The sequence below is a fragment of the Microcaecilia unicolor genome, chromosome 1 (assembly GCF_901765095.1).
Source record: "Microcaecilia unicolor chromosome 1, aMicUni1.1, whole genome shotgun sequence".
NCBI classification, from domain to species: Eukaryota; Metazoa; Chordata; class Amphibia; order Gymnophiona; family Siphonopidae; genus Microcaecilia; species Microcaecilia unicolor.
The window spans coordinates 237,240,620-237,266,212 of record NC_044031.1 but is presented as its reverse complement, the minus strand read 5'-3'; the positions used below and the strand labels follow the sequence as shown (position 1 = coordinate 237,266,212).

At 41.9% G+C, this 25,593-nt stretch overlaps 1 protein-coding gene across 1 annotated transcript in view; it reads right to left on the bottom strand.

Moving 5' to 3' along the window:
- The window catches only part of ELP2 (elongator acetyltransferase complex subunit 2), a 131,273-nt gene that overhangs the window by 2,028 nt on the left and 103,652 nt on the right, over positions 1–25,593 (bottom strand). Inside the window, 4 exon segments of the mRNA XM_030204932.1 lie at positions 2,094–2,207; positions 6,950–7,092; positions 11,462–11,583; positions 19,415–19,607. Of these exon segments, the coding sequence (XP_030060792.1) occupies positions 2,094–2,207; positions 6,950–7,092; positions 11,462–11,583; positions 19,415–19,607 (572 nt within the window).

Below are 25,593 nucleotides of genomic sequence, written 5' to 3'. Positions count from 1 at the left end.
TGTATGGGCTATTAAAATCTTATAGCATTATTGTGCCTTTTTATGTGGCAATTCAGACTTTATATTGTGTCCCTTCTGCTGAGGTTGCGGCCAATGGGGTCTCTTCAAAATCTTTAGGGAAATGAAACAGGGATGTTAGTATTTGTATTAACTTTAGACCTATTAATAAAGAATATTATAAACAACCTGGATATTAGGGGGGGGGGGTCAGTTGGGGTCCACTAGCTTTAAAATCTCTGCTTTTGTGGGTGATTTACTGGTTCATATTGTAGACCCAGAACATTCCTTGCCAGCTCTATTGGAGAGTTACAAGGAGTTTGGGGACTTCCCTGGTTTTAATCTGAAAGTTTGAACATTTGCGGTCTTTCTCCTGAAGGCCTTTGTTATCTTACAGACAGTTATTTTGTGTGCATGTGAATTTCTTTCCCTTGACTTCTCCCAGAGATGGGAGAAAACAGGTGGATAGGTAATCCTCCCAGGCAGGGGTCTGAAGCAAACACATAAATTAAAAATACTTGTTTAAATAGTCAGGCCTTTAGCTTTTTTCTGAAATTGGTGTTGCTTTCAATTTTTCCCAACTCTTGTGGTACTTTCCAGTTTACTGGGCCAGCCAGTGAAAAGATACAAGCCCATGTTTTAGCCAGGTGACACTGTCTGATAGACAGAAAACAGAATTGATGAGAACCTTCTGATCTTAGCTATCAACCAGCTTATAAATTCTTAACACAGCACTTACATACTGTGAGACATCACCATTTAGTGCCCTGTGAATCAGTCAGGATTTTGAATTTCACTCTCCAGGCTGCTGGAAGCCAATGCAATGCAGCCAGTTAAGGAGAGGTATGTTCAAAATCAAGATGCTCCTGAGAACAAATGAGTAACCTTAGCAAATATTTCTTCATGGAAAGAATGGTGGAGGCAAAAACAGTGCTGGAATTCAAACAAGGAGTGGGATAAACACAATGAGTCACTAAAGGGCAAGAGGATGGAAACCAAGAGTGGAGCACTGCAACTTAAAACAGCTGTGAAATGACTGCTGTGCTTATTCTAAAGCCACAGGGAAAGTAACCTGCACTGCCTTGGCAGCCATCATCCACTATGCTACTACATTTACTCTTTCAAAAAGAACGAAAACCAGGGGACATACCATGAAGTTACTAAGTAGCATATTTCAAAAAAATTGGAAAATAATTATTTTCATTCAATGCATATTTATGCTTTGGAATTTGGTGCTGGTAGATGTGATAAAAGCAGTTAGGGCAGTCGAGTTATCAAAACGTTTGCCAAATTCTTGGAGTTAAAGTTCATAAACCATTATTAAGGCAGACTTGGGGAAGTCACTGCTTATTCATGTGGTAAAAGAAGCATGGGATCTTGCTTTTTTCTTGTGGGGGGGGGGGGGGGGGGGGGGGGGGGTGGGGGGGGGGGGGGGGGGGGGGGGGGGGGGGGGGGGGGGGGGGGGGGGGGGGCGGGAGGGATGCTGACAGATACCTTTGGATTGGCCACTGTTGGAAACAGGATACTGGGACTGATAGATCTTTGGTTTGACACAGGATGCTAGTTGTTAAGCTCTTATGACTCTGCACTGAATTTCTGCAGTGAAAGAAGATATTTGCAGGACCAGCAAAAAGTGTTTGTCAGATGCCCAGACATGTGGAAAGGTAAAAAAAGAGAAAGGACAGAGCTATCTATAGGATGAAAGCAGGAAGGAGTAAAGGGGAAAAAATTCAAGCATTTGGGGAGTTAGGGAGCCCAGTTTAAAGGGAACCCAGTTTAAAGGGAACAAAGTCCAGCAAGTGAGGATGTCCCAGGAGTGTATAAGCTAATATCACAAACCTCTGTTCTGCATTGTATCTACAACTATAACTGTTATAAGTGGCACTGCTCTTTTCCAAATAAGAATTCTCTCATCAAGGACTTATTTTGGAACACTATTTTACTCATATACCTGGGAACCTGAAAGAATCATCTTAATATCTACTGCAAGATCCAAATCAGGGTTTGCAAGTGCCCTGAGGGACTTAGCTCTGGTATCAGCAGTGTGCTCCCCCTAATAGTCTTAGTGGTATACTGTGAAGAGGGGCTACATCTACCTTAGGTTTGTTTCAAAACATTTTGTCCAGTCAGCATAAGTGGAAGTCTGTTCGCACAATTTCCATTTATACAGATGAATCTTCCCACTCTCCAGTCCCACTGCAATGATGCAACTGATTGAGAAGAAAATGAAATCAAGTCACTCAAAGAACACAAATTTTCACTCAATACTGAAAGTCATATTTCATCATTTGTCAGTGTTACTGATAATACTATAGTCATGATTACTTGTTTCAGGGTTTTATTCAGGCTGTCAGATATCAAATACTTCTCCGAGGTCAAGCAGGCCAATAATTTTTATATGTGGGTGACAAGCCTGCGTCACCTGGTTTGGTGCTTGAAAAAAGTTTTGTATAGCTTTAAGAGCACGTGCCATGCTCCCACCACTCATGCATGAGTGCCTTCACGCCCACTGCAAGAGCGCGGGACCACTAGTTCTCTTTTTTCAACAGTGAGAGGACACCATTTCTCGTCACTCCTCACAGCTCGGTTTGAGAATTTTTACAGAGTGGTTTTTTTTAGTGCTTTCCTGTGTCTCTTCCTTTTGCTTTCTGTTTCGGGACTTTTTGTGCCTTTCCCTTTGTTTTTCTACTGCTTGGCCCCTCTTTTGGCACCGTCGAGTCCTCTGATTTGGCCACAGTCGTTTTCCTTTCCATGTCATCAAAAGTTCTCAGTGGCTTCAAGAACTATAGCCAGTGCAACAGGACCATCTCTAGCAAGGACACTCATTCTTAGTGTCCTCAATGTTTGGGGCCTGAACATACCCCTTCTAACTATGTTGTCTTCATATGAAGTAAAGAACCCAGTTGGAAAGAGGCTCAATGAGAAAAATGTTTTTGAGCCAGGTCTGACGTCTCATGTTGGTATTGACATCAGCGTCTTCAGTATCAGCATCGAGGTCAAGAGTTGCATCAGGTACATCAGTCCACATGGCTGCTAGGCCATAAACACAGAGTAGCTGTGCATCGAGTGGGTCTCCAGCTGCTTCAATGCTGGTTGCTGTGCACGCTCCCGGGACTGGTCAGAATCAGACCGGACCCCAAGGCTAGGTGAGGATTCAATATCATCCTTGTTGGCACTGAGGAGCATCGATGACTGGTATCGGGGGAAGCCCATGAAGTATCGGCATCAATCTCCCTTGACACATGGTGCCAGGAGCTCCAGGACACAGAGGGAACACCTGGTACCCGAGAAGTGTTGATACCAGAAGGATCGCTCCCCCTTCATTCAAGAGGTGCCGAAGCATGGGTTTCCAAGCAGCCAGGACCAAACACTCACTCTGACCCCGACATTTCAGCAGCCTGTCCCTGAACCAAAGCCCAGACTTTCCTGATGGCCCTTAATGAGCACCTCTGGGCCTCACTCTCTGAGCTTTTGGCGGGGCTAATACAACAGAGTACATTGGTGTCTAAGGTGCTTGTGCTTGCCCTGCCTCTTGCTGCTGCACCGCATGGCCATCAGCTTGCGGTGAGGTCTCCGACGCCAGTGCTGCTTGCAGACTCAGTGTCGACTGCCGCCCATGCTGGCAGTCCCTCAACATCAGTGGAGGAAGTTTCGCCGGACCCTTCTCGAGGACATAGCTCCTCCTTGTTGAGGTGGGTGTGGTCTCAGTCTTAGCCCTTCTATGAGGCGTTTCTCGCTGACACCGATGAGGAGCACTCATAGGACTCTGATGAGGATCCATGGTACTTCTCGGAGGAGGAGTCCTATGGTATCCTCTCAAAGCCCTCCCTTCCACAAGAAAGAAGAAAAGTCTCCACCAGAGAACCTGTCCTTCCCATCTTTTGTTAAAGAAATGGCAGCCGCCATTCCCATTTCTTTGGAAGTGGAGGATGAGCCCAGGGCTAAGATGCTCGAGGTCTTAGACTATGAATCTTCTCCTAGAGAGGCTGCGACGGTCCTGCTTCATGAGACTCTGCGGGATATTCAAGTGAAGAACTGGGAGTCCTCTCTGTCGGTCCATATCCTTCCTAATAATATTGACACCATATACTAGATTCAGATTTCCCTGGGATTTGACAGACCCCAGTTGCCTCATCATTCCCTGGTGGTGGAATCTTTGCTCAAAAGAGTCAGGAGTTCTAGGAACTATGCTCTGGCGCTCCCTGGCAGAGAAGCTAAAACCCTGTATTCTTTTGGGCAAAAGATGTTATCAGGCCTCCAAGTTCATCTCCTTTATCCAATAGTACCAGCTCTAGACGAGACTATACTTGTAGTCCTTGGTGTGGAGTATGTCTGATTTGGCAGACTCTCCCAACGGAGCAGGCCAAATCGCTTCACCAGTTGGTCAAGCAGCAGAAGGCGTGTCGTAAGTTCTTGGCCAGGGGCACTTACGATACTTTTGATGTGGTGTCCAGGATCTCTGCTCAACGTAAAGTGATGTGCAGACTCTCATGGCTGCGTGCTTCTGGCTTGGACCCAGCGGTTCAGCAGAAGCCTTGTGCCAGGGGAATAATCTTTTTGAAGAGAAGATGGAGGAGGTCGCTGACCTCATCAAGAAACATACTGATACCACTAATACTCTCTCCTGCTGAACGCCTTCTGCAATAGCCTCCTCATCCAGGAGGTTTTTAGGCAAGTTGAACAGCAGTCCCTACTACTCACAGAGGTGTAGGTATATTCCTTCTCGCCAGCTTCAGCAGGCTCAGCTCCAGTGCGCTAGATCCCATCAACAGCATGCGCATAAGGTCCACAAAGCTCCCCAGTCAAAGCTCTCAGTACAAGCAGGTACTTGCTGAGGAACTCTCCACCCTTCTAAAGGGCCATGCGGTCAAGCTTATTCCACCAGGGGAAGAAGGGAAGGAATTCTATTCGAGGTACTTCCTTGTGCAAAAGATGACCGGGGGGAGGAGGGGGAGGGATGTGTCCCATCCTAGACCTCAGGGCCCTGAACAAATTCCTGGTCAAAGAAAAGCTCAGGATGGTTTTCCTGGGCACCCTTCTCCCCATGATTTAGGAAAACAATTGCCTATGCTCTCTAGACTTGAAGGATGCTTACAACTCATATCACTATGCTTCCAGGTCACAGGAAGTATCTTCAGTTTTGGCTGGGGGTACATCACTTCCAGTATCGCGGTCTGCTTTTTGGCCTTGTATCAGCTCCCAGGGTCTTTACCAAACATCTTGTAGTAGTCACAGCATCGCTATGAAGACTGGGAGTCCATTTGTTCCCTTATCTGGACACCTGGGTGGTGAAAGGCATGTTGAGGAATGGTGCTCAGGAGTCCATGCAGAGAACTATTTCGGTGCTGGAGCTACAAGGGTTCATTTTAAGCTTCCTGTTCAGCAATTGGACTTTATTGGAGCCCTGCTATACATGCAGCGGGTGCGAGCTTTCCTCCCTGTGCCAAGAGCGGACACTCTTGTTGCTCTTGCCACTCAACTTCAAGCTTGTCGACAGTTCACAGCGTGGCAAATGTTGAGGTTAAGCCACATGGCTTCCACTGTCCACGTGACATCCATGGCACATTTTCATATGAGAACTGCCCAGTGGACCCTTGCTTCCCAGTGATGCCAGGCTATGGGGAACCTAGTGGATGCCATCCAAGTGACACCACAGCTGGTTCAATCTCTGCTCTGGGGGACAATTCATTCCAATCTGACTGTGGGACTTCCATTCCAAATTCTTCAGCCCTGAAAGGTGCTGACGACGGATGCATCCTACCTGCGTTGGGGAGCTCATTTAGATGGGCTTCACAATCAGGTCAGCTCAGGAGATAGATTTTCACATCAACCTTCTGGAACGCTCTAAAGGCTTTCAGAAATTGGCTGATCAACCAAACTTACTCACTCAAATGGACTATCAGGTAGCAATGTATTACACCAACAACCAGGGGGGCAACTGATCACATCCTCAGGTTGGGGTGGGGCTGGAGACCCACCAATCTCCACCCCCCAAACGTGTCTGGGGGAGGGTTGGGGGGACTGGAGATCGGTGGGTCTCCAGCCCCCCTAGCGTACCCCCTGAAAAAGCCCTGGTGGCCCAGTGGGCTGCAAATCAAGCCCCACCCCAATTAAATTTGACAATGGGTACCTGCAGGAAAAATACACAGCAATGACACTTCTAGTGTAATAACAGCAATGATTTTTGGCACCCTGAAAGGACGCCTCATTAGCTATTAAACAAACACCTAAGAATTTAAGTTATAATTATACTTTGTCACTTGAGCTAACTTAGCCTTCGGTTAAACTTGGATAATATGTACCTAAATATATACTGAAATATTTCTGGTCAAGCCATGTAACATTCATTCTATAAAATAAATTAATTTCTAATAAGGCATGGTTGCTGAAACCAATGTACAGTATTTAATTTAAATTAGTTATAGACTTTTCTCATGGTTATGCTAATCTAATGCAGGCAGAATTTCACAAAAGCCAGGGATAATAAAATAAACAAAACAAAAAAAAAAAAAAACAACACATATACAAATATATCCGAAAAACAGTTCTGTGTCTGATATGAAAAACACAAAAAATATATTTAGAATGTGTTATAATAAGTTTAATAATAGGATGAGTGGCCTAGTGGTTAGGGTGGTGGACTTTGGTCCTGGGGAACTGAGGAACTGAGTTCGATTTCCACTTCAGGCACAGGCAGCTCCTTGTGACTCTGGGCAAGTCACTTAACCCTCCATTGCCCCATGTAAGCCGCATCGAGCCTGCCATGAGTGGGAAATCGCGGGGTACAAATGTAACAAAAATAAAAAAATAAAATAAAAAAATAAAATTTCTGTTTATAAAACCAGCCTACTGGTTAGATTATTGTGAAAAGTGAAAATGGCTCCCATATTACTGTCAAGTACAAAGCAAATGATAAATGAACCAAAAAATATGCAGGCAAATACACAAATACCTTCCATCAGGGGCAAGCACAGGGCACACACTGACAGAGGTGATAGCATCTCCCACATCTAGGATGGAAGAACATGGCCTAATGGTGCCTGACCCATTCTCTCTGTTGGCTCCAGCTGTGCCACATTCACCCCAGATAATGACCTGTTAGACACAAGAGAACCCATTAGTTATGGCAACAAAAGGCTTCCTCTGTGTAGCAACTAGCCAGAGCATGGATCACAAGAATAGTTACAGAAAGTAGGGATGAAGAGAAGGTCTTCAGCAGGAATCGAGAATTTCACAGCCCAATATACACAATGAATGACCCGCTTAATATGTTTCAAATTTCAACTTTGTAAGACAGAACTGTGCTCTATATAATTATGAGAAACATACAACATAAAAATGTAGTTGCTTACCTGTAATGGAGCTTTTCCACAGACAGCAAAATAAATTAAAGAAATAACTGAGGTGACACTTAACCCTCCATTGCCCTAGGTACAACAGTAGTACAGTCTACTACTTAGATTGTGAGCCCACTAGGGACAGTCCCAGTACCTGTAAAATGAAAACTGTAAACTACTTAGGTCTAAGCGGTATATAAATACTTGAATGAATATCATCCAACTTTCAGAACTAAGAAAATGCTAGAAAGGCTTTATAGCAAACATGGAAATTTCTGCACAACTTACTTCACAAGTCCCCTAAATCTAACACACAAATAGCGTACACGTCACACCCCTTTATGACATTCATTTTCTTTGGATCCCATCCTCTTGCTAGATATGGATCCTCTGTATTTATCCCATGCCTTTTTGAATTCTGTCACTGTCTTTGTTCCAATCACCTCCACCTGGAGGACATTCCAGGCATCCACTACCCTATCAGTGAAGAAGTATTTACTGATGTTACTTTTAACCTACCTCTTTATAATTCCACTTCATGTCCTATAGTTCTATGGCTTTCCACGTCTTTGAAAAGTATTTCTTTGCTCATCAATACATTTCAAGTATTTAAACATCTGTATCATATCACCCCTGTTTCCTCTCTTCTAGAGTGTGCATATTCAAGTCTTCACATCTCTACACATGCCTTCTGGCGCAGACCCCAGGGCTGCTTTAACTACCTATGGGGTCCTGGACAAACTTTTGTGGATGCCTTCCTCCCCCCCCCACCCCCCCGACAACAAGGTAGCACAGCTTCCTTAGCCCCATGCCAACCAAGCCACTTCTGCCGAAAACAAAACAGCATAAATGAGCAGAGCAATTGTCTAGGCCAGTGGTTCTCAACCCAGTCCTCAGGGACCACATGGCCAATTGGGTTTTCAGGATATTCACAATGAACATGCATGAGATAAATTTACACACACTGTCTTCTTGGTATGTAAATCTTTCTCATGCATATTTATTGTAGACAGCCTGAAAACCTGACTGGTCAGGTGGTCCCTGAAGACTGGGTTGAAAACCACTGGTCTAGGCCACACCACTGATGGCTCTGCCCCTCAGGACCAGCACAGCGATCAATGGTGTGACCTAGACAACAACTCTACACCTTTATACCACCTTTTTGTTGTTGTTGTTGGAAGCAGTGGGGATGGGGTAGGCTAGGGGACAGGAAGGGAAGGAAGGAAGATGCTGGACCAGAATGTAGAGGTGCCAAGGGTGGTCCATCCTAAAGAGTAAGAGTGAAGGCCAATGAGAGAGGTTTTAATTGTGGTCTATTTGAAAAACAAATTTGGCACAATGGTGACAAGATTGAGGCCACTGCACTCATATGAACCTAAAAATGGATTTCTGTATCATGGGCGATGTTACATATTTTAAACTCTTATTATTGCAAGCACTTGACCACATCTATGGAAACAAATCAACTGTATTTAAAGACCCCTCAAGAGGCAGTGTCTCATAACTTAAATCTGATCAGACACAAGTCTGCTATAAAAAGACAACCACCAATACACATCAGATCCTACAAAACCTTCTAAAACCTCATCTGATAATATAATGTTAGTAAAGCCAACACACAATCCCTCCATTGCAAAACACTATGCAGAAACTTGTGCAAAAACACACTCAGAACCTTACCATACCGTAACAGCACCAACTGCCAGGATTCAAAGAGCAACATTTTATCCATGAAAAGGCAGCACTGTAAATATTACACCAGACCCTAAAACACCAATACACCACCTAGTGAGAAAATAAAACAAATGAGACTGCTAATGATCTCTACACAGAAACTACATGTTAGCAGAGGGGTGGGCCCTATATGGCCTGTGAGACCATGGGAAGTATACACAGAAAATGGCCTGCACAAACGTCGTTAACCAGAATTTAATCGTCAGTGGAACTGTGGAAGGATATAAAGGGACAAGACTTGTTTGATAGTATTAGCAACTGTTTGGAAAGCCATCATTCTGGTAACAATTTATATTCATTCAATCATCATACTGTGTTTTGCTGGCAGCGAATTATATAGTGCATTTTATTCATGGGGAAATTCTGCACAATGCAGAATTTGTGCATAATTCCCCACCTCTGCAGACTGGCTATTGCAATGCAGTGCGGCACAGATGTTTCATTTCCAGCTGCCTCCTTCTGTCCATGCACTCTCACCACTTCAGTCTGGTTAAGAGGAGAAGCTGCCCAGTCACACATTGAGCTGCTTTTGCCTTCTCTGCTGACTTGCAGAAAAGAGCAGGTAAAGCCTCCCTATTCTCATGATTGTGTTCCTTTTTCCTTGAAAAAGGCCTGTTTGTTCTATTCTAAAAAATAAAAACACCCCCCACCCCAAAGAAAACCCCCAACCCTGTTACTAGCTGCTGAGGATCCGAAAAGCTACAGTCCAATACGGAGCCTTCTGTTGTGTTAATAGACAGGAATACTTCTGGCCCCCCTCCAGAATTTAAACAGTTTGCTGCGTCAGGGGTCATTCAACAGACAACTCTATTATACTGCTTCCTAAAGTAGCTTGATTAAAATGTGCATTTACTGCTTGAAGCCTGTTTCAGTGCCATTTCTGCAAATCTTCAGGCTTGAATGAACCCTTATGCCGGCATCACGCCAAAACACAGGCCGAGTTGGGTCTTCCTCTACCTCTTCTAGGGGCTGACTATGCTTGCTTTGTGTGCTGTTGGTGCTGTGTTGTTCACTCCCTCTCATTTGGTGCTTAGAATTCCTGGGGAGACAAAACTGAAGATTACTGTTTTCTTTATCGGCCCTTGGAGGACAGGATGTAATTTTATAAGGCATTTATATGTATGAAACAGTGTTTTACATATATAAATAGGCACATAATAAAATTGCCTGGCATTATATATGCATAAAAGTATGAAGCCATGCACATTTTTTAATGAGCAATTATTAAAATTACACATAAATAACACATTCTTGACAGGAATAGACATCCAATATAAGAAAAATATCCTGAGAAAACAAACTATTACAAATCATTGAAAAAGAAGAAAGAAAATTGAGAGGAGAGACCTAACACCAAATCCTATCCAAAGATAAGATAAATGTTCAGAATGGTCAATTTGTTTTATGCCATGAGTCCATAAGCAGTCTGTAATACAACAGTCTAAACCCCATCCTTTTATGTGAAAAATTTAAACAGAAGTTACAGAAGTTCAAATACACAACTTTTGCAAATTGTTTGCTCTAACAAAATTAATTGAAACCTCATTTTTTTGTTTCTGGAGACTTTAAGTCACCATTTCCCAGAGATGGTCACATGTTCTACTCAATGAGGAAACTCAAACGTGTGAAACCATTCTTCCTGAAGGAAACATTCTGAAATTTGATACAATCAATGGTACTAAGCCATGCAGACTACTGCAATGAAATCTATGCCGGTTGCAAAGAACAAATTATAAAGGAACTTCAGACCGCTCAAAATACAGCAGCCAGGCTTATATTTAGAAAAACGTGTTTTGAAAGCACTAAACCCCTCTGAGAAAAACTGTATTACTTTCAAAATCTGCACCCTGGTTCATAAAATTATCTATGGCAATGCCCCGGCCTACATGGCAGACCTCATAGACCTACCAACCAGAAACACAACAAGATCAGCACGAACATACCTAAATCTTCACTACCCAAACAGCAAAGGCCTCAAATACAAATCAACGTATGCATCCAGCTTTTCCTATTTAAGCGCACAACTATGGAACGCTCTGCCAAAAATAGTAAAAACGTACGACCACCTCAAGTTGCGGAAAGAACTAAAAACAAACCTATTCGGGAAGGCATATCCCACCGATCCAACATAAAAGACTACCTGCAACACAACAAAACTAAAGATCGTATTGGACACACCCAATTTCCCCCTTCCTCCCTAAGTTCCCCATTATATCAACCATATATTCTAACGCAATAACACCTTGTATTTGTTCATACTGGAACTGGCGAATGCCATTATGGTACTCTGTAAGCCACAATGAGACTGCAAATAGGTGGGAAAATGTGGGATACAAATGTAACAAATAATAATAATAATATTTGCTTTTTGATTTTCTTCCTGAAATAATTACCTTCTTGTCTCGACTTCCTGTAACAAAGTATTTGCTGTCCGAGGTCCAATCACATGACCAAATAATTCGGCTATGCACAGCTGTCTTTTTGTCTGTGTGAGCATATAGACTAAACACTGGTTCTGGAAAAAATGAAAATTCTTATATTACATATTTCACATTCTTTTTGCACTCTAGAATGATGGAATACTCTATTATGCAAATCCAGAAGAGCTATTCAAACAACATAAGCATCGACAGCAAGTATTTGGAAGGTCCATAAGATTATTTGCACTCACTAGCAAAACACAAGGGCTCATTCAGGAGCTCTAAACCCTCAAAACTTCTAGTATATGTTGGTAAAGTGATATGAGAACAGCTCAGATATAAAACCTACAGGAGTGTAGAACACAGAACATTACTTGCAGAAGCATAGGAAAGTTTCTCACCTGTCCTTGGGGTTCTGTATGCACAGCAGGATAAGGGTGATATTGATACTGCCATGAATATGAATAAGCTTAGCATGAACATAAAAGGAAAGCTTGTGGTTATGCATGGCAGGCACACTATAGGAACACATCCTGCTAGGCCCTCTAATTAATATAATATAGCTTAATAGAAGCATGGAATGTTGCTACTATTTGGGATTCTGCCAGGTACTTGTGTTCTGGATTGGGCTAGATAGACCATTGGTCTGACCCAGTATGACTATTCTTATGTTCTTAAATCAAAACTTTTGAACTCTAAGGGAAGAGGAAAATTATATGAAACTGACTTATCCTGTTGTCCGTGGAGAGTACCAGTTACAGGTGAGCAGGGAGCTCGAGTACTTCCGTACCTGAAAATGGTCGATGCTTCCCGGCCAAAAGAAGCAGTAAAAAAGAAAAAAGAAAAATAATTTGAAAAATCAATAAACTGAATAAAACTAAGAAAAAGAGAGAAATGAGAAAAAAATTTCCTGAGAAAGGGAAGGCATCAAAATGAAAAAGTTTGACGTGCTGAGGATAGATTAGAAATCCAACCTCTCTGCTCCGCGGAAAACGCTAGACTGCTGGTCCCGCGATTGAGTGTCAGGTGGGAAGGCACCCACACATGCGAAGTAGGGGCACTGCCTCAAAGTTTTAAAGTGACAGTGCACTATGGCAGTGTCTGCACTGAGCTCTGTGGATGACATCACCCACATATGAGAATATGTCCTTGGGGAACCAGGTTTTACTGTAACTCACCGAGGTCTTTTCTCCACAATGTTTAGGGGGGATTTTAGGGTTGTTAATATTACCATTACTTTTTCTGATTGCACTCAGACAGGGTTTCTTGTTTGATTTATATTTTCCCTTCTGTTCTTATATACATTTTTTCTAGTTTTTAAATTTTATAACAGGTCATTTATGATCATGTTTGAAAAAAAATGCCTATCTTAAAACCAGGAGCGTAGCTACAGGTGGGCCTGGTTGGGGCCCAGGCCCACCCAATTTCAGTCCAGGCCCGCCCAGCGCCAGCCCCAGCACCCATTGCCGGCCACTGCTGCTTTTCCTGTTGAGCAGCAGGGCCGGCGCTACAAAAAGAAGCGCTAACGGCGCTAAGGAGTAAGGATGAGAAATGTTTAAAAAAAAAGCGCGGCACCGGCAGGCACTGTCTCGGCAGCCTTGAGGCATCGGCTGCTGAGCCATTGGCTGCTGGCTCGCAGGCTCCTCCCGTCTGTGGGAGGAGCCTGCGAGCCAGCAGCCAATGCCTCAGCAGCCAATGCCTCAAGGCTGCCGAGACAGTGCCTGCCGGTGCCGCACTTTTTTTTTTTTTAAACATTTCTCGTCCTTAGCGCCGTTAGCGCTTCTTCTTTTTTGTAGCGCCGGCCCTGCTGCTCAACAGGAAAAGCAGCAGTGGCCGGCAATGGGGGCTGGCGCTGGCATGCAGGGCGGGCCTCGTCGAAGAAAAGAGGGAAAACATGGAAGGATGGGGAGAAAAAGAGGGAAAACAGATGGAAGGATGGGGAGAAAGAGGGAAAACATGGAAGGATGAGGAGAAAGAGGGAAAACATGGAAGGATGGGGAGAAATAGGGAAAACATGGAAGGATGGGGAGAAAAGAGGGAAAACAGATGGAAGGATGGCAGAGAATGAGGGAAAACATGGAAGGATGGGGAGAAAGAGGGAAAACATGGACGGATGGGGAGAAAGAGGGAAAACAGATGGAAGGATGGCAGAGAATGAGGGAAAACATGGAAGGATGGGGAGAAAAGAGGGAAAACGGAAGGATGGCAGAGAATGAGGGAAACATGGAAGGATGGGGAGAAAGAGGGAAAACATGGACGGATGGGGAGAAAGAGGGAAAACAGATGGAAGGATGGCAGAGAATGAGGGAAAACATGGAAGGATGGGGAGAAAGAGGGAAAACATGGAAGGATGGGGAGAAAAGATAGAAAACAGATGGAAGGATGGGGAGAGAAAGAGGGAAAACGGATGGATGGAGAGAGAGACTCTGGATGGAAGGATGGGGAGAGAAAGGGGAGAGACTGGAAGGATGCAGAGAAAGGTGAGAGACAGGAAGGATGTGGAGAGAGAAGGGACACTGAACAGAAAAGGGTAGAGTGATACAGAGACACTGGTTAGAAAGAGGGAGAGAGACATTAGATGGAAGGATCAGGAGAGAGGATAGATGGATGGAAGGATGGGGAGAGAAAGAGGGAAGACGCTGGATGGAAGGGTAGGGAGAAAGGTGACACTGGACGGAAGGATGCAGAAAGAAAGAGGGGAGACTACTGGAAGGATGGGGAGAGAAAGAAGAGAGCTGCTGGATGGAAAAGGAGAGTAGTGAAAGACTGGAGAATAAGAGGAAGGGGCATGGGGAGAACAAGGGTTTGAAAAAGATGAAAAGCCATAAGTAGATGAAGGAAATTAAAGAATGGATAGTAAGAATGAATTAAATCAGGACAGAGAGAGAGAGGCAGAAAAATATTGAAGAAAGCAAAGAAAAAGGAGAGAAAAATGAGAAATGGCCAGGAAACCGTGGCAGAAGAGTTAAGCGAAAACGAAGGAAAGCTGAATCTAGAGACTGGGAGCGACACAATGAGAAAAAGTAAATGGCCATACAAGAAAGGTAAAGAAAATAATTTTATTTTTAATTTAGGATAAAGTAATATGGTACCTGTGTTAATGAAGTTTCAGAGACCAATACTTCCTTCCTTAGGTCAGGCGAGGATACCGTAACAGCATTATACTGACCTGAGGCAGGAGGTTTTGGCCTCTGAAAGCTCATTGAAAAGGGTGTTAGGCTATTAAATAAATTTTCTGAAATCTGATGCACTGAAAAGCAGCACTTTACCCTGTGTGACAAATGCATCTGATTAGCGTGACTAAATTTTGCTGGGGGAGGGGGGTAGAGAGAAAATTTTGTGCCCACCCACTTTGGGTTCAGGCCCATCCAAAATTGGCAGTCTGGCTACGACACTGCTTAAAACTATTTTATAATTGACAACTATGGAGTCTATGTGCCTTTATACAATAAGCACCCAGAACCAGTCCTAGCAGCACACAGTTCATTGTGCACAAATTTGCACTTGCCCCAAAAAAGCTGTAAATGTGTGCATATCATCTATGTGTGTACTTGCATTTTTATAAAATACACACATACTTTGCAACTCCACCAAAACTATGCCCCTAGGAATATCAACATGCTAGTATACACGTGCTAGCTTTCCATTCACTTATTTTTTAATGTCCATATCCCATGGACAATAAGTGTCTCATTCCGTGTATAAAGCACAGTAATGACAGCATATATTGATGATTGTGTCTTGTGTTGTCCATTCCCTCCAGGATGTTCATTCAGTTGCATACTGTCTTGTCACCTGGGAGAAGGCAAACATTTCCTTTTGTTCCTTCAGCAATATCGTTCAAAAATATAAAAAAATAGAACTGGCCCCAGGACTAACCCTTAAGGCACTTCATTAATCACCTTTGTGTTCCGTTTGTGGATTCCTTTTATTTATTTGGTACATTTGATATACCGCCGAAGGCCTAAACATAGGCATCTAAGCGGTTTACAATAAAAATAAAATTAGAAGCAGAAGAAAACGGAAAAGAAGAGCATGGATTTGCACTGGAGAGCAAATGGAGTTGTGGAAGGCAGGGGGGTTGGACTAGAGAAAATAAGTGAGTTTTCAAGGCCTGTTTGAAAGTTGCAAGGGAGTGAAGGCTCCTGAGGTTGCGGGGTAGATCATTCCAAAGTTTGGGGCCAATGTACCTGAAAGCGGTGTGGCAGGAAATATTGAGACGGAGAAGGGTAAAGAGAGTGAAGGCAGTGTAATGGGGTTTAAGGAGTGAGCAGGTTAAGGTAGACAAGGTCAGGAGGAGTTTGAGATTTATAGACCAGGAATAGCATCTTATATTTGATACGAGCGGCAACGGGCAACCAGTGTTCTACATAGAAGAGGGGCATGACCTAGTCAAAATGGCGTGCATTGTGAAGGAGCTTGACAGCGGTGGATTGGACAAGTTGTAGATGCTTGAGTGAGTAAAGGGGTAAACCAGCATATAAAGAGAAACAGTATTCAAAATGAGTCATGACAAGAGCTAAAATAAGGGGGCACAGAAGAGAAACTGGGAGAAAAGGATGAACAGAGTGGATGTGATGTAATGCAAAGAATGAAGAGCGAAGGATGTTTTCTATTTGGGGTTTATAAGTGAGATAGGTATTGAAAGTGACTCCTAGAATTTTTATTGTGTCTTTAAAAGGAAGAGGATGACTGTCTATCAGAGAGGTGGGGTCTGCTACCTCTTTCGTCTGTCACTCAACCAGCTTCTCGTGCAGTTCACCATCTTGGAAACCAACCTGGGCTACTCAGTTTATTTATGAGCCTCCTTAACAGTTATCACAGGCATTGCTGAAATCCAAAAACACCACATCCAGAGTGCTGCCTTGATCTAGTTTTCTGGTCACCCAATGAAAGAAATTGATCATATTTGTTTGGCATGATCTGACTCTGGTTAAACCAATGTTGCCTCAGAACTCCTAAACTACTGGAATTATAAATAGTCCATTATCCTTTCCTTCAGTAGCCCCTTCATATTTTCTACAACTGAAGTAAGGGTTATCTTTTCTCTTTTACCACTTATGAGAAAAGGACCTGCCTTTTTCAATCCTATAGAACCTTTCCTGTCTCCAAAGATCTATTAAAGACATCCTTCAGTGGACACAGCTGGACTTGAATTACTTTGGTGGCTTTGTCCACTTTCAGTTTTGTAAGTTGTTCATACTCTGATGTACTTCTCTGGAATCTTTTTTTCATGAACACTGAATGGAAATATATGTTCTGCAATTTGTACATATGGGCTTCACTGTTTGACAGTTTCACCTCTGGCCTTTCTCCTCTCCCTGACATACCTGAAAAAAGCTTTGTTACCAGGGGCGTTACCAAAACAATTTGGGGGGGGGAGCCCCGGGGTGGATGGAGGGAAAGCATTTTCTCCCCCCACCAGCCACCATATCATACCTTTGCTGGTGGGGATGCTTAAGTTCCACCAGTTGAAGAGAATCATCACTAGAGCCCCCGCCTGTGCTGTCTGAGCATTGCAAGGCATGAACTGAGCATGCGCAGAAGTGCTGGCATCAGTGGCTGCTCAGGTAGCACAGGCAGGGGCTGCACCAGCCAATCTCTTCGGCTGGTGGGGCTTGAGCATCCCTGCCAGCCATGCACCTGGTGCCACAAGTTTGAAGGGGGCCTGGGACAAAGTGGGGGAGGGGGCAGGCCCCCTGAAGCTATTCCACTGCTCATCACATCACTCTATGTCTATAGCCATGTTTTTCCATCCTTGTTTTCACTGTCCTGATTTCCTTCTTCGTCTCTCTCTGTATTCTCTCTCTGTACTCCTCTTTTTGAGATCTTTTCTACCCTTTTTACCTTTTCTGTCATTTCCTTGGCAAATCATTAATGGTTTCCTTTGGCTCTTATTTGCTTTCCTTACAAAAATATGAATTGCCATTGTTATCTCCTTTTCAGTATCCTCTTCTGCCCTCCCCACTGTCCTATAACCATTGTAGTTCTTTTCTTGTTGATTTATTTTTTTATTTTGTTACCATTGTAAACTGCTATGATGGAGCTTTCCCTTGGCGGGGTATTAAATAAAGGACAAACTTGAAACTTTTAGTTTAGCCCATTACATGCCAGCTCTTCCTTCAGGTACTTTGTCTGAATTTTTGAAATCCAAGACTTTGAGCTTTGTGTGTCTGGTTTTCACCTTAGCTTTTATATCAAACTAACAGTGATCATCGTACAGTATGGTTTGACATAAAGTCTACTCTCACTGTTAGGGCATGTAGATCTGTAATTTTCTTGCTTAGACTGAGAGTATTTGTGCTCACAGCCTTTCAGGCTTATATTTCATATAGCTTTACTTCTAGTCTCCTTTTTCACTTTTTTGTGTTAAGAATTTGTACTGCTTTTTCCACTGTGATGGTTTTGCTCGGGGTGATAACCTGAACTCAATTTCTTCCATTTGTCATCCCTGGCTACTGCCCCAACTACCTATGGTTCTAAAACTTTCTTGTTTACACCAGGTTTGGAGCTATGTATTGAAGATGGCTGTGTGATTTGAGCCTTTTTTCTCCCTTACCACATACTGGTAGCATTTCTCAAAAAGCTAAAGTAGTTATTATGGGCTTAAGCCTCTCTCCCTAATTCTGACACTTCCTCTGCATGTCAGGTACTCTATTTCTAGTCAGATCAATTGTTCTCAGATGGAGTATAACATTAGTTTTAGAGTCCTTGCTTTCTTCTCTGACTTGTAGCATTTGGTTTGTGGTTACTAGCTGAGGATTCAGGGAGGCGTTTAATATCTCCCCCCCCCCCCCTCCTCTGTGTTACCTAGTTAATAATTGGTGCTGGTGGCATCTTTTGTTTAAAAATAGATTGTGACCTGACTATGACAAATTTCCCATCTTAAACATATCTATTACTTTGGTAGTAAAATATGTGTTTCCCCTGACCTATGTAAGAGTACTCATATGATACTGTATTCCTTGCAGAGATATGCATTTCATGACCCAAGTGAGCTGAAGTGTTTTCTTGGATTAAATATTAACCCCAAGACAGTGGTAGTTCAGCAGAACTCGTATGAGTTTGAGGGTACATTTGCACTTGATTACACAGGAGAACAAAAGTCAATGCTTTCCACTCAGAACAGACTGTGATGGATGGGCTAGAAAGTAGAATTACAGAGGGTGAAACCTTCTCCTCTCTGCCTCCTGTATCTACAAAAAAATACTCATGTTGACTCAGAATTTGCTATACTTTTCTTCTCTTGCCATAAATAGCAGAGAAGAGACTTAGGACAGATTGGTAGCCCATAGGATCAGTAAAGGTATATACATCTTATTGAAAAAAAAACCTAAATTTTGCACCAAGCTTTGTTAAGCAAAAAATACCTATTGTAGCTTATCCTTAATGAACAATAAGGGCTTTGTTTACTAAGGTGCGTTAGTGTTTTTAGCATGTCTACACTTAGCGTGCACGCTAATCATGTAGGTGTCTTTAGGGATATTGTAGGCACGTACATATCAACACGCATTAAAAATGTTAACGCACCTATAACGTTGCTTAGTAAACAGGTCCCTAAGATGGCTAAACAAGCAAAGTAGTCAAAACTTCACAGCAGTAGATGCATCTGCTATCTCCTCCACCTGTAAATAACAGCTAACGTTTTTGCATTTACATTAAAGAATTATCTGCCTTGTCACACCTGTCGACCAACAGAATTTGCAAAATGGATTTTAAAAGCACTCGGATAAGGAGAGATATGAAAGCATTAAACGTTATGCTCGCTTTTGCATAAAGTTCTGCTGACAATTTGTATTTTGCTGTGTACAGTATATGTACTGAAAAACAGAATACAAATTGCCACAAGCTTGAATGCAAATATCCATGTGTGAGTATATATATAGTTCAGGGAAAAAATATAGATAGATAGATGTCAATATATACCTAGCGCAGTTTGATTATCATCATCTTGTTTCCACAGTGACCAGGTCCTATCTCTGGAAACGGCTAATAAGAATTTATCATTGGGGGAAAAGGCCATCTGAGTAACTGTCAGGTTGTGAAATGACAATATTTGCAGCTGCTTCCAGGATGTGGTGCTCCACAAAATAATTCCTGCATGTTCTTTTTTTGATGCCTATAAAGGAGAGAGAGAAATAAAGAATAAGATGTCACTTTAGCTTTGAAATGATACACAACTGGATTAATAATGGGCTTCTGCAATTTGTTTTTGATTTTATAACCAGATAAGAAAATAAAAACAAAACACAAGAACCCTTCTTTGCTTGTGCTTACAGCTGTTATTTATTTATTACATTTGTATCTCGCACTTTCCCACTAAAAGCAGGCTCAATGCGGCTTACATAGTAATAGGTAACACAGAATTGTGTTATGTAAAGTAGGAAATTAAGTATAACATAGTAATGATGGGTAGTAATAGGATGGATGGGTAGCTAGAAATAGGTGATAGAGAGGAAGGTAAGGTGGGAGATAGAGTCTGGGTCAATGTTGTTTTCTCTTCGGTTATATAGAAATAGCTGATTAAAATCTATAAGTCATTTTCTTTTCTATTTTTTTATATTCTTAGTGACATTCCTTTCATAATTACTGCTAGAAGAATCACACACAAGGGTCCTGCAATTTTTGGGGAGATTTTCACAAAAATACAGGGCACTGGCCAATTAGAAGCTGGGGTAATTATGCAGGAGATGCCTAATAATCTTTTTTAGGCTATTATGAAACTAAAAGGAGGTCAGTTTTGATAAAGGATCAACTTGAAGTTCACTGATCCCATGCAAATCAAATCAAAATACAATTTCTGACACACTGTTCTTTGCAACCACATCTTTCCAACTGGGTTGGCCAAAGAGGAAAACTCCTCTCGTCCAGATTCTAAATTGAACTTAAACTCTTATATTTTCAACATATCTGACCCCAACAGTAATTTTCCTTCTCATTTCCTCCAGATGACTTGTGAGATACACTTATTCTATTCTATAAACACTAAAGGTAAAACCACATAAATTTCAATGCCTTATACACCGAAGCTACCAAAAAACTATCACATGTGCCTTGGGAAATGCTATATTTATGTACAGTACCTTGTAAAATTCTTCACATTCTTTCTAAAAATGCATTAAAGTAGGAGTTTGCTTCACTGATCTGCACTACATGAAAAACCAGTTACAGAAATAGTAAAAAAAAAAATTAATTAGGAATATGAAACAAAACAAAAAAAAGTCAAATTTATAAAGGACAATCAGAAGATCACTCAAAGGAAAGTTGATGATACACTTGGCATTTCACAGGAACATGTGTTTTACATTATTGATATTCTTGGATATCGAGAGGTTTGTGCAAGATGGGTTCCTCACAAGCGGACTGCAGGAATGAAAGATTTGAGACTTGAAATCTGTCAGCAATTGTCCTGATACGAGAATGAAGGTGAAGTTCTTCACAAAATCATTATGAGCTAGAAACAAGGTGACAATTCACGGAAAAAATTCAAAATACAGCCTTCTGCAGAAAAAAAACATGGTTACAGTCTTTTGAAACATGGATGTTGTTGCTCACATGACTATCTTTGAAACTGGTAAAACCATCAACTCAGAACGTTACACTGCAAACCTGAAAACTCTTAAAAGAATGATTGAGAAGAGTTTGGAAGCTCAAGGAGGAAATTTTATTGCAACATGACAACGCTAGGTCTCATAGCACGAAACACCACAGAGGCAATTGTGAAGATGGGTATCACAGTTTTAACCGCAAATACTTGGGAGATGACAGAAAGAATCAGAACTTCTATAACTATACTGTCATCAATAGAGAGCGATGAGTGAGTATTACAGACACAAAAACTGTCCTATAAAAGTAAACTTGTAAAAGTAGAGCAGAGACCTCAGAATTCTTAAGCTCCCAGCACAATGTCAGTGAGCATACCAGGATAACAAATTCCAGATTTTAACTATACGCTGAGTGAAGAAATACTTTTCCAATTTGTTTAAAATTTACTACTTAGTAGCTTCATTGTGTGCCTCCTAGTCCTTCTATTTTTGGAAAGCATAAACAAGTGATTCACGTCTACCCATTCCACTCCACTCAGTATTTTATAGACCTCTATCGTATCTTCCCTCAGCCACCTCTTCTCTAAGCTGAAGAGTCCTAGCTGCTTTAGCCATTCCTCAGAGAAGTCATTTCATCCCCTTTAACACTTTCGTCGGCCTTCTTTGTACCTTTTCTAATTCCACTATTTCTTTTTTTGAGATGTGGTGATCAGAACTGCACACAGTATTCAAGATGCAGTCGTACTATGGAGTGATACAAAGACATTATAAGATTCTCATTTTTGTTTTACATTCCTTTCCTAATAATTCCTAACATTCTATTTGCTTCCTTAGCCACTGCTGCACACTGAGACGAAGGTTTCAACATATCATCAACGATGATACCTAGATCTTTATCCTGGGTGGTGATTCTTAATGTGAACCCTTGCATCATGTAGCTATAAGTTTGGGCTCCTCTTTCCTACATGCATCACTTTACACTTGCTCACATTAAAGGTCATTTGCCATTTGGATGCCCAATATCTCAGTCTCATAAGGTCCTCTTGCAATTTAACAACTTTGACTAACTTTATGTTGCATCATCAAATTTAATTACCTCACTAGTTATTCCCATGTCTTGATAATTTATAAATATGTTAAAAAGCAGTGATCCCAGCACAGACCCCTGGGGAACCCCATTATCTACACTTCTCTATTGAGAATACTGACCACTTAACCCGTCTCTCGGTTTTTTATCTTATCCATAATAGGACACCACCTCCTATCTCATGGATTTTCTAATTTCTTTAGGAGTCGTTCATGAGGTACTTTGTTGAATGCCTTTTGAAAATTCAGATACTCAATTATAGAAAAGGTATTACTTATTTTATTTATTTTCCATATTTATAACCTACTTAACCAAAATGGGGAACAAGTGAACATACATAAAATCAATTATGAACACAAGTTTTGATTGCTTATGCCTTCCCATTGGCTCATTCCTTGTGGAAGCCCCTTTAGTAGGGATTACAATCATAGTTGTTCACCAACTTTGCATAACGTGATGGAGCTGCTTTTGCCCATTCTTCTTACTTAAAAAAAAAAAAAAAAAGCTCAATATTTTGTAGAATGGTTGAGGATCACCCGTGGACAGTAGTCTTCAAGCCTTGTACCAGATTTTATGTTTGCTTCAGATCTGAGCTCTGAAAGAGCCACTGGAGGGCATTCACTTTTTTCTTACTGAGCTACTCCATAGTTACTATTGATTTGCGCTTAGGTGGTTTTCACAACTTATAGCTACTGATTTTAGAGGGACTGCTTGACTGAGACAATGACTTGCAGATGCCACACTGGTACCACCGTACCAGTATGTCTTGAGTACGTCTTGGAAATATCTGTATTTTCCTTCCACAATAAAGGAAATCTTTCTTTCTAAAGCAATTTTGTATAATTGTAGTCTTCTCCAGTTCTGAGGATGATTTGGACTCTTAGGGCCAAGTTTACTATGCTGTGCTATAGGCGAACTAGTGTTTTTAGCGTGCGCTAATGCTAGAGACACCCATATATTGGTGTCTCTAGTGTTAGTGCACGCTAATTTTTAGCATGCACTAAAAACGCTAGCTTGCCTTAGTAAACAGGGTCCTAAGATTTTATAATTGAATAATTACCTTAACTTAATCTCAAATTGGGGTATTACAATAAGCAGGAACATCGGGGGGATCAAGGATAGCTTGTATTTACATAGATAGATAGATAGATTACAAGATCAGATTTGGGCTACCAATCTGAGATTCTTGAATTTTCCTGTGTCTATCACTGTCTGTAGAAATACTGCTTAGGAACTATTTCAAATAAGTTTTACTTTTGTCTAATGTTGATAGTATTGTTGTTACAAAATATTATTTGCCTAGGAAAGTACTGAAGGAGGCCCAGGATGGTTTGGTGTTGGATGTATTATCCATTAGAGGTAATCAGATGGATAATTTAACTGCCTTTTTAGAGTCTTCCCAAGATGATATATCATTGTGGTCCACTCTTCTAGTGACTTTATCCTCCCAATCCGTTTTTGAATAACTTTTTCACTGTGTTTTTTCAGCAGCTCCATGTTTAGCTTCAGATTCACTCGATGCACTGAACTGGCTTGATTCTTCTTCCAAGATGAAATCAAATCAGCTCAGCTACTGTGATCTGACACAAGTAGTTTTGTTTAACTTGTTTTGGGCATTAAGACAGTTTTAGAAACAAAGCTTATTTATGTTTCTTGTGACAAAAGGTGTGAAGACATGTATAATCAAGATTTTTTGGTTCCATATTCCTAATTAATTTTTGACTATTTCTATAAAAGTTCTTTCATTTTGAAAGTGTAAGTATGTTGTGAAGACCAGTGAAACAAACTCCTACTTTAATGCAATTTGAATTACATATTTTAGACAACAAATCATGAAAAATGTACAACAGTGTGTACACTTTACAAAGGACTGTATATCCCATTTTTAAGTTCTAAGTGTCTTAACTCAGTTAGGCTGTCACTCTCTAATAAAAAGAAAAAAAATCCCCGTATGTTATTTGAATAACAATGATGTGTAAATGTTTGAAAAATTATTAAAAAAAAACTATACAAGTTTATGTTCAAACACATATGGGTGTTTTCTTAAAAGCTATGCTACCTCCAACAATCTTAGTCAATTTTAGAAGAAGCTATAAAGCCCCATATTTATTTTTAAATTAAGCATTTATACAATTTACAGGCAAATAACAGAAAGGTCCATATTTAAATGAGGATCATCAAGTAACTTGATAGGATATACAGACATTTTTGTCTTCTCCAGTGGCCACTGGATTAGGGAGTAGAATGATTGTTCTCTGCTGTGCTCCATGCTCACCTCTCATGGTCTCTTCCCTACAGGGTGTATGGAAGAGAGGTATAGAAGATACCCATTGCTCTGGAGTCTGAAAAGAAGTGGTGAAACTGTGTTCTAGGCCGTTACCCAGGAAATTAAGTCCTGATTAAAGTAACCATTTAGATTAATTAATTCTCAGTATGGGACAGAAGTTTCTTGTAACTATGATTAAAATTTTTATTTATAACCGTACTTATAAGCCCATGATTTTCCAAAATGAATTGGCTCAATGGGGCTTACAAAATTTAAATGAATAGGTCTTGAGGTTGGGGAGGCCATAAATACTCTCACTGTATATGTAAGATTTTTTTCCTGGAAGAAAATATTTGCTGTGTTTTCATTCAGGGTGCTAAGGCTAAAGACAAAAGTGATGCCACAATAAACAAATCTAAGAACCAGTGGCGTAGCCAGAAGGCAGGTGTTTCTCTAGTGCCCACTCATCCAACCTGTTGGCCCACCCATGTCCAGCAGTTCTTTCATCTATTCAGACCCCTCCTCCTCTTCCTCCCATGTCCAGCAGTTTTCTTCTATTCAGACCCCTCCTCCTCTTCCTCTCGTCCAGCAGCTCTCTTTCTTCCCTCCAGCCCCTCCCACGTCCAGCAGGTCTCTCCATTCCATTCAGATCCCCTCCTCCTTTTCCTCCCACCTCCAGCAACTCTCTCCCTTCTATTCAGATCCCCTCCTCCTCTTCCTCCCACATCCAGCAGCTCTCCCCTTCCCTCCAATCCCCTTCCTCCCACAAGTCTGGCAGCACTATCCCTTCCCTCTAGCCCCCATCCTCCCCCCCCCCACAATTCCAGCACTTCTGCCTTCCTCCAATCCATCCTGCCCCAATCCAACACCCTCGCTGCCGTTTCTCCCGCGGCTCCGGGTTCGGAGGTCCTAGAGCGTTGCCTGCCTCAAATTCTGCTCCTCCCCACCGCTGCCTCGGTCCCTGCAGCTTTGTTTTTTTGGGCTGTCGCCGGCAGCGCTGCGATTCACACAGGCAGCTCTGCACCCCTTTGCCGCGTCCATCCGGCCCTCTCTGATGCAATTCCTGTTTACGCAAGGCTGGATGGACGCGGCAGGAGAGAGCAGAGCTGCCTGTGTGAATTGCAGTGCTGCCGGCAATGGCCCAAAAAAACAAAGCTGCAGGGACCGAGACAGCAGCGGGGAGGAGCAGAATTTGAGGCAGGCAATG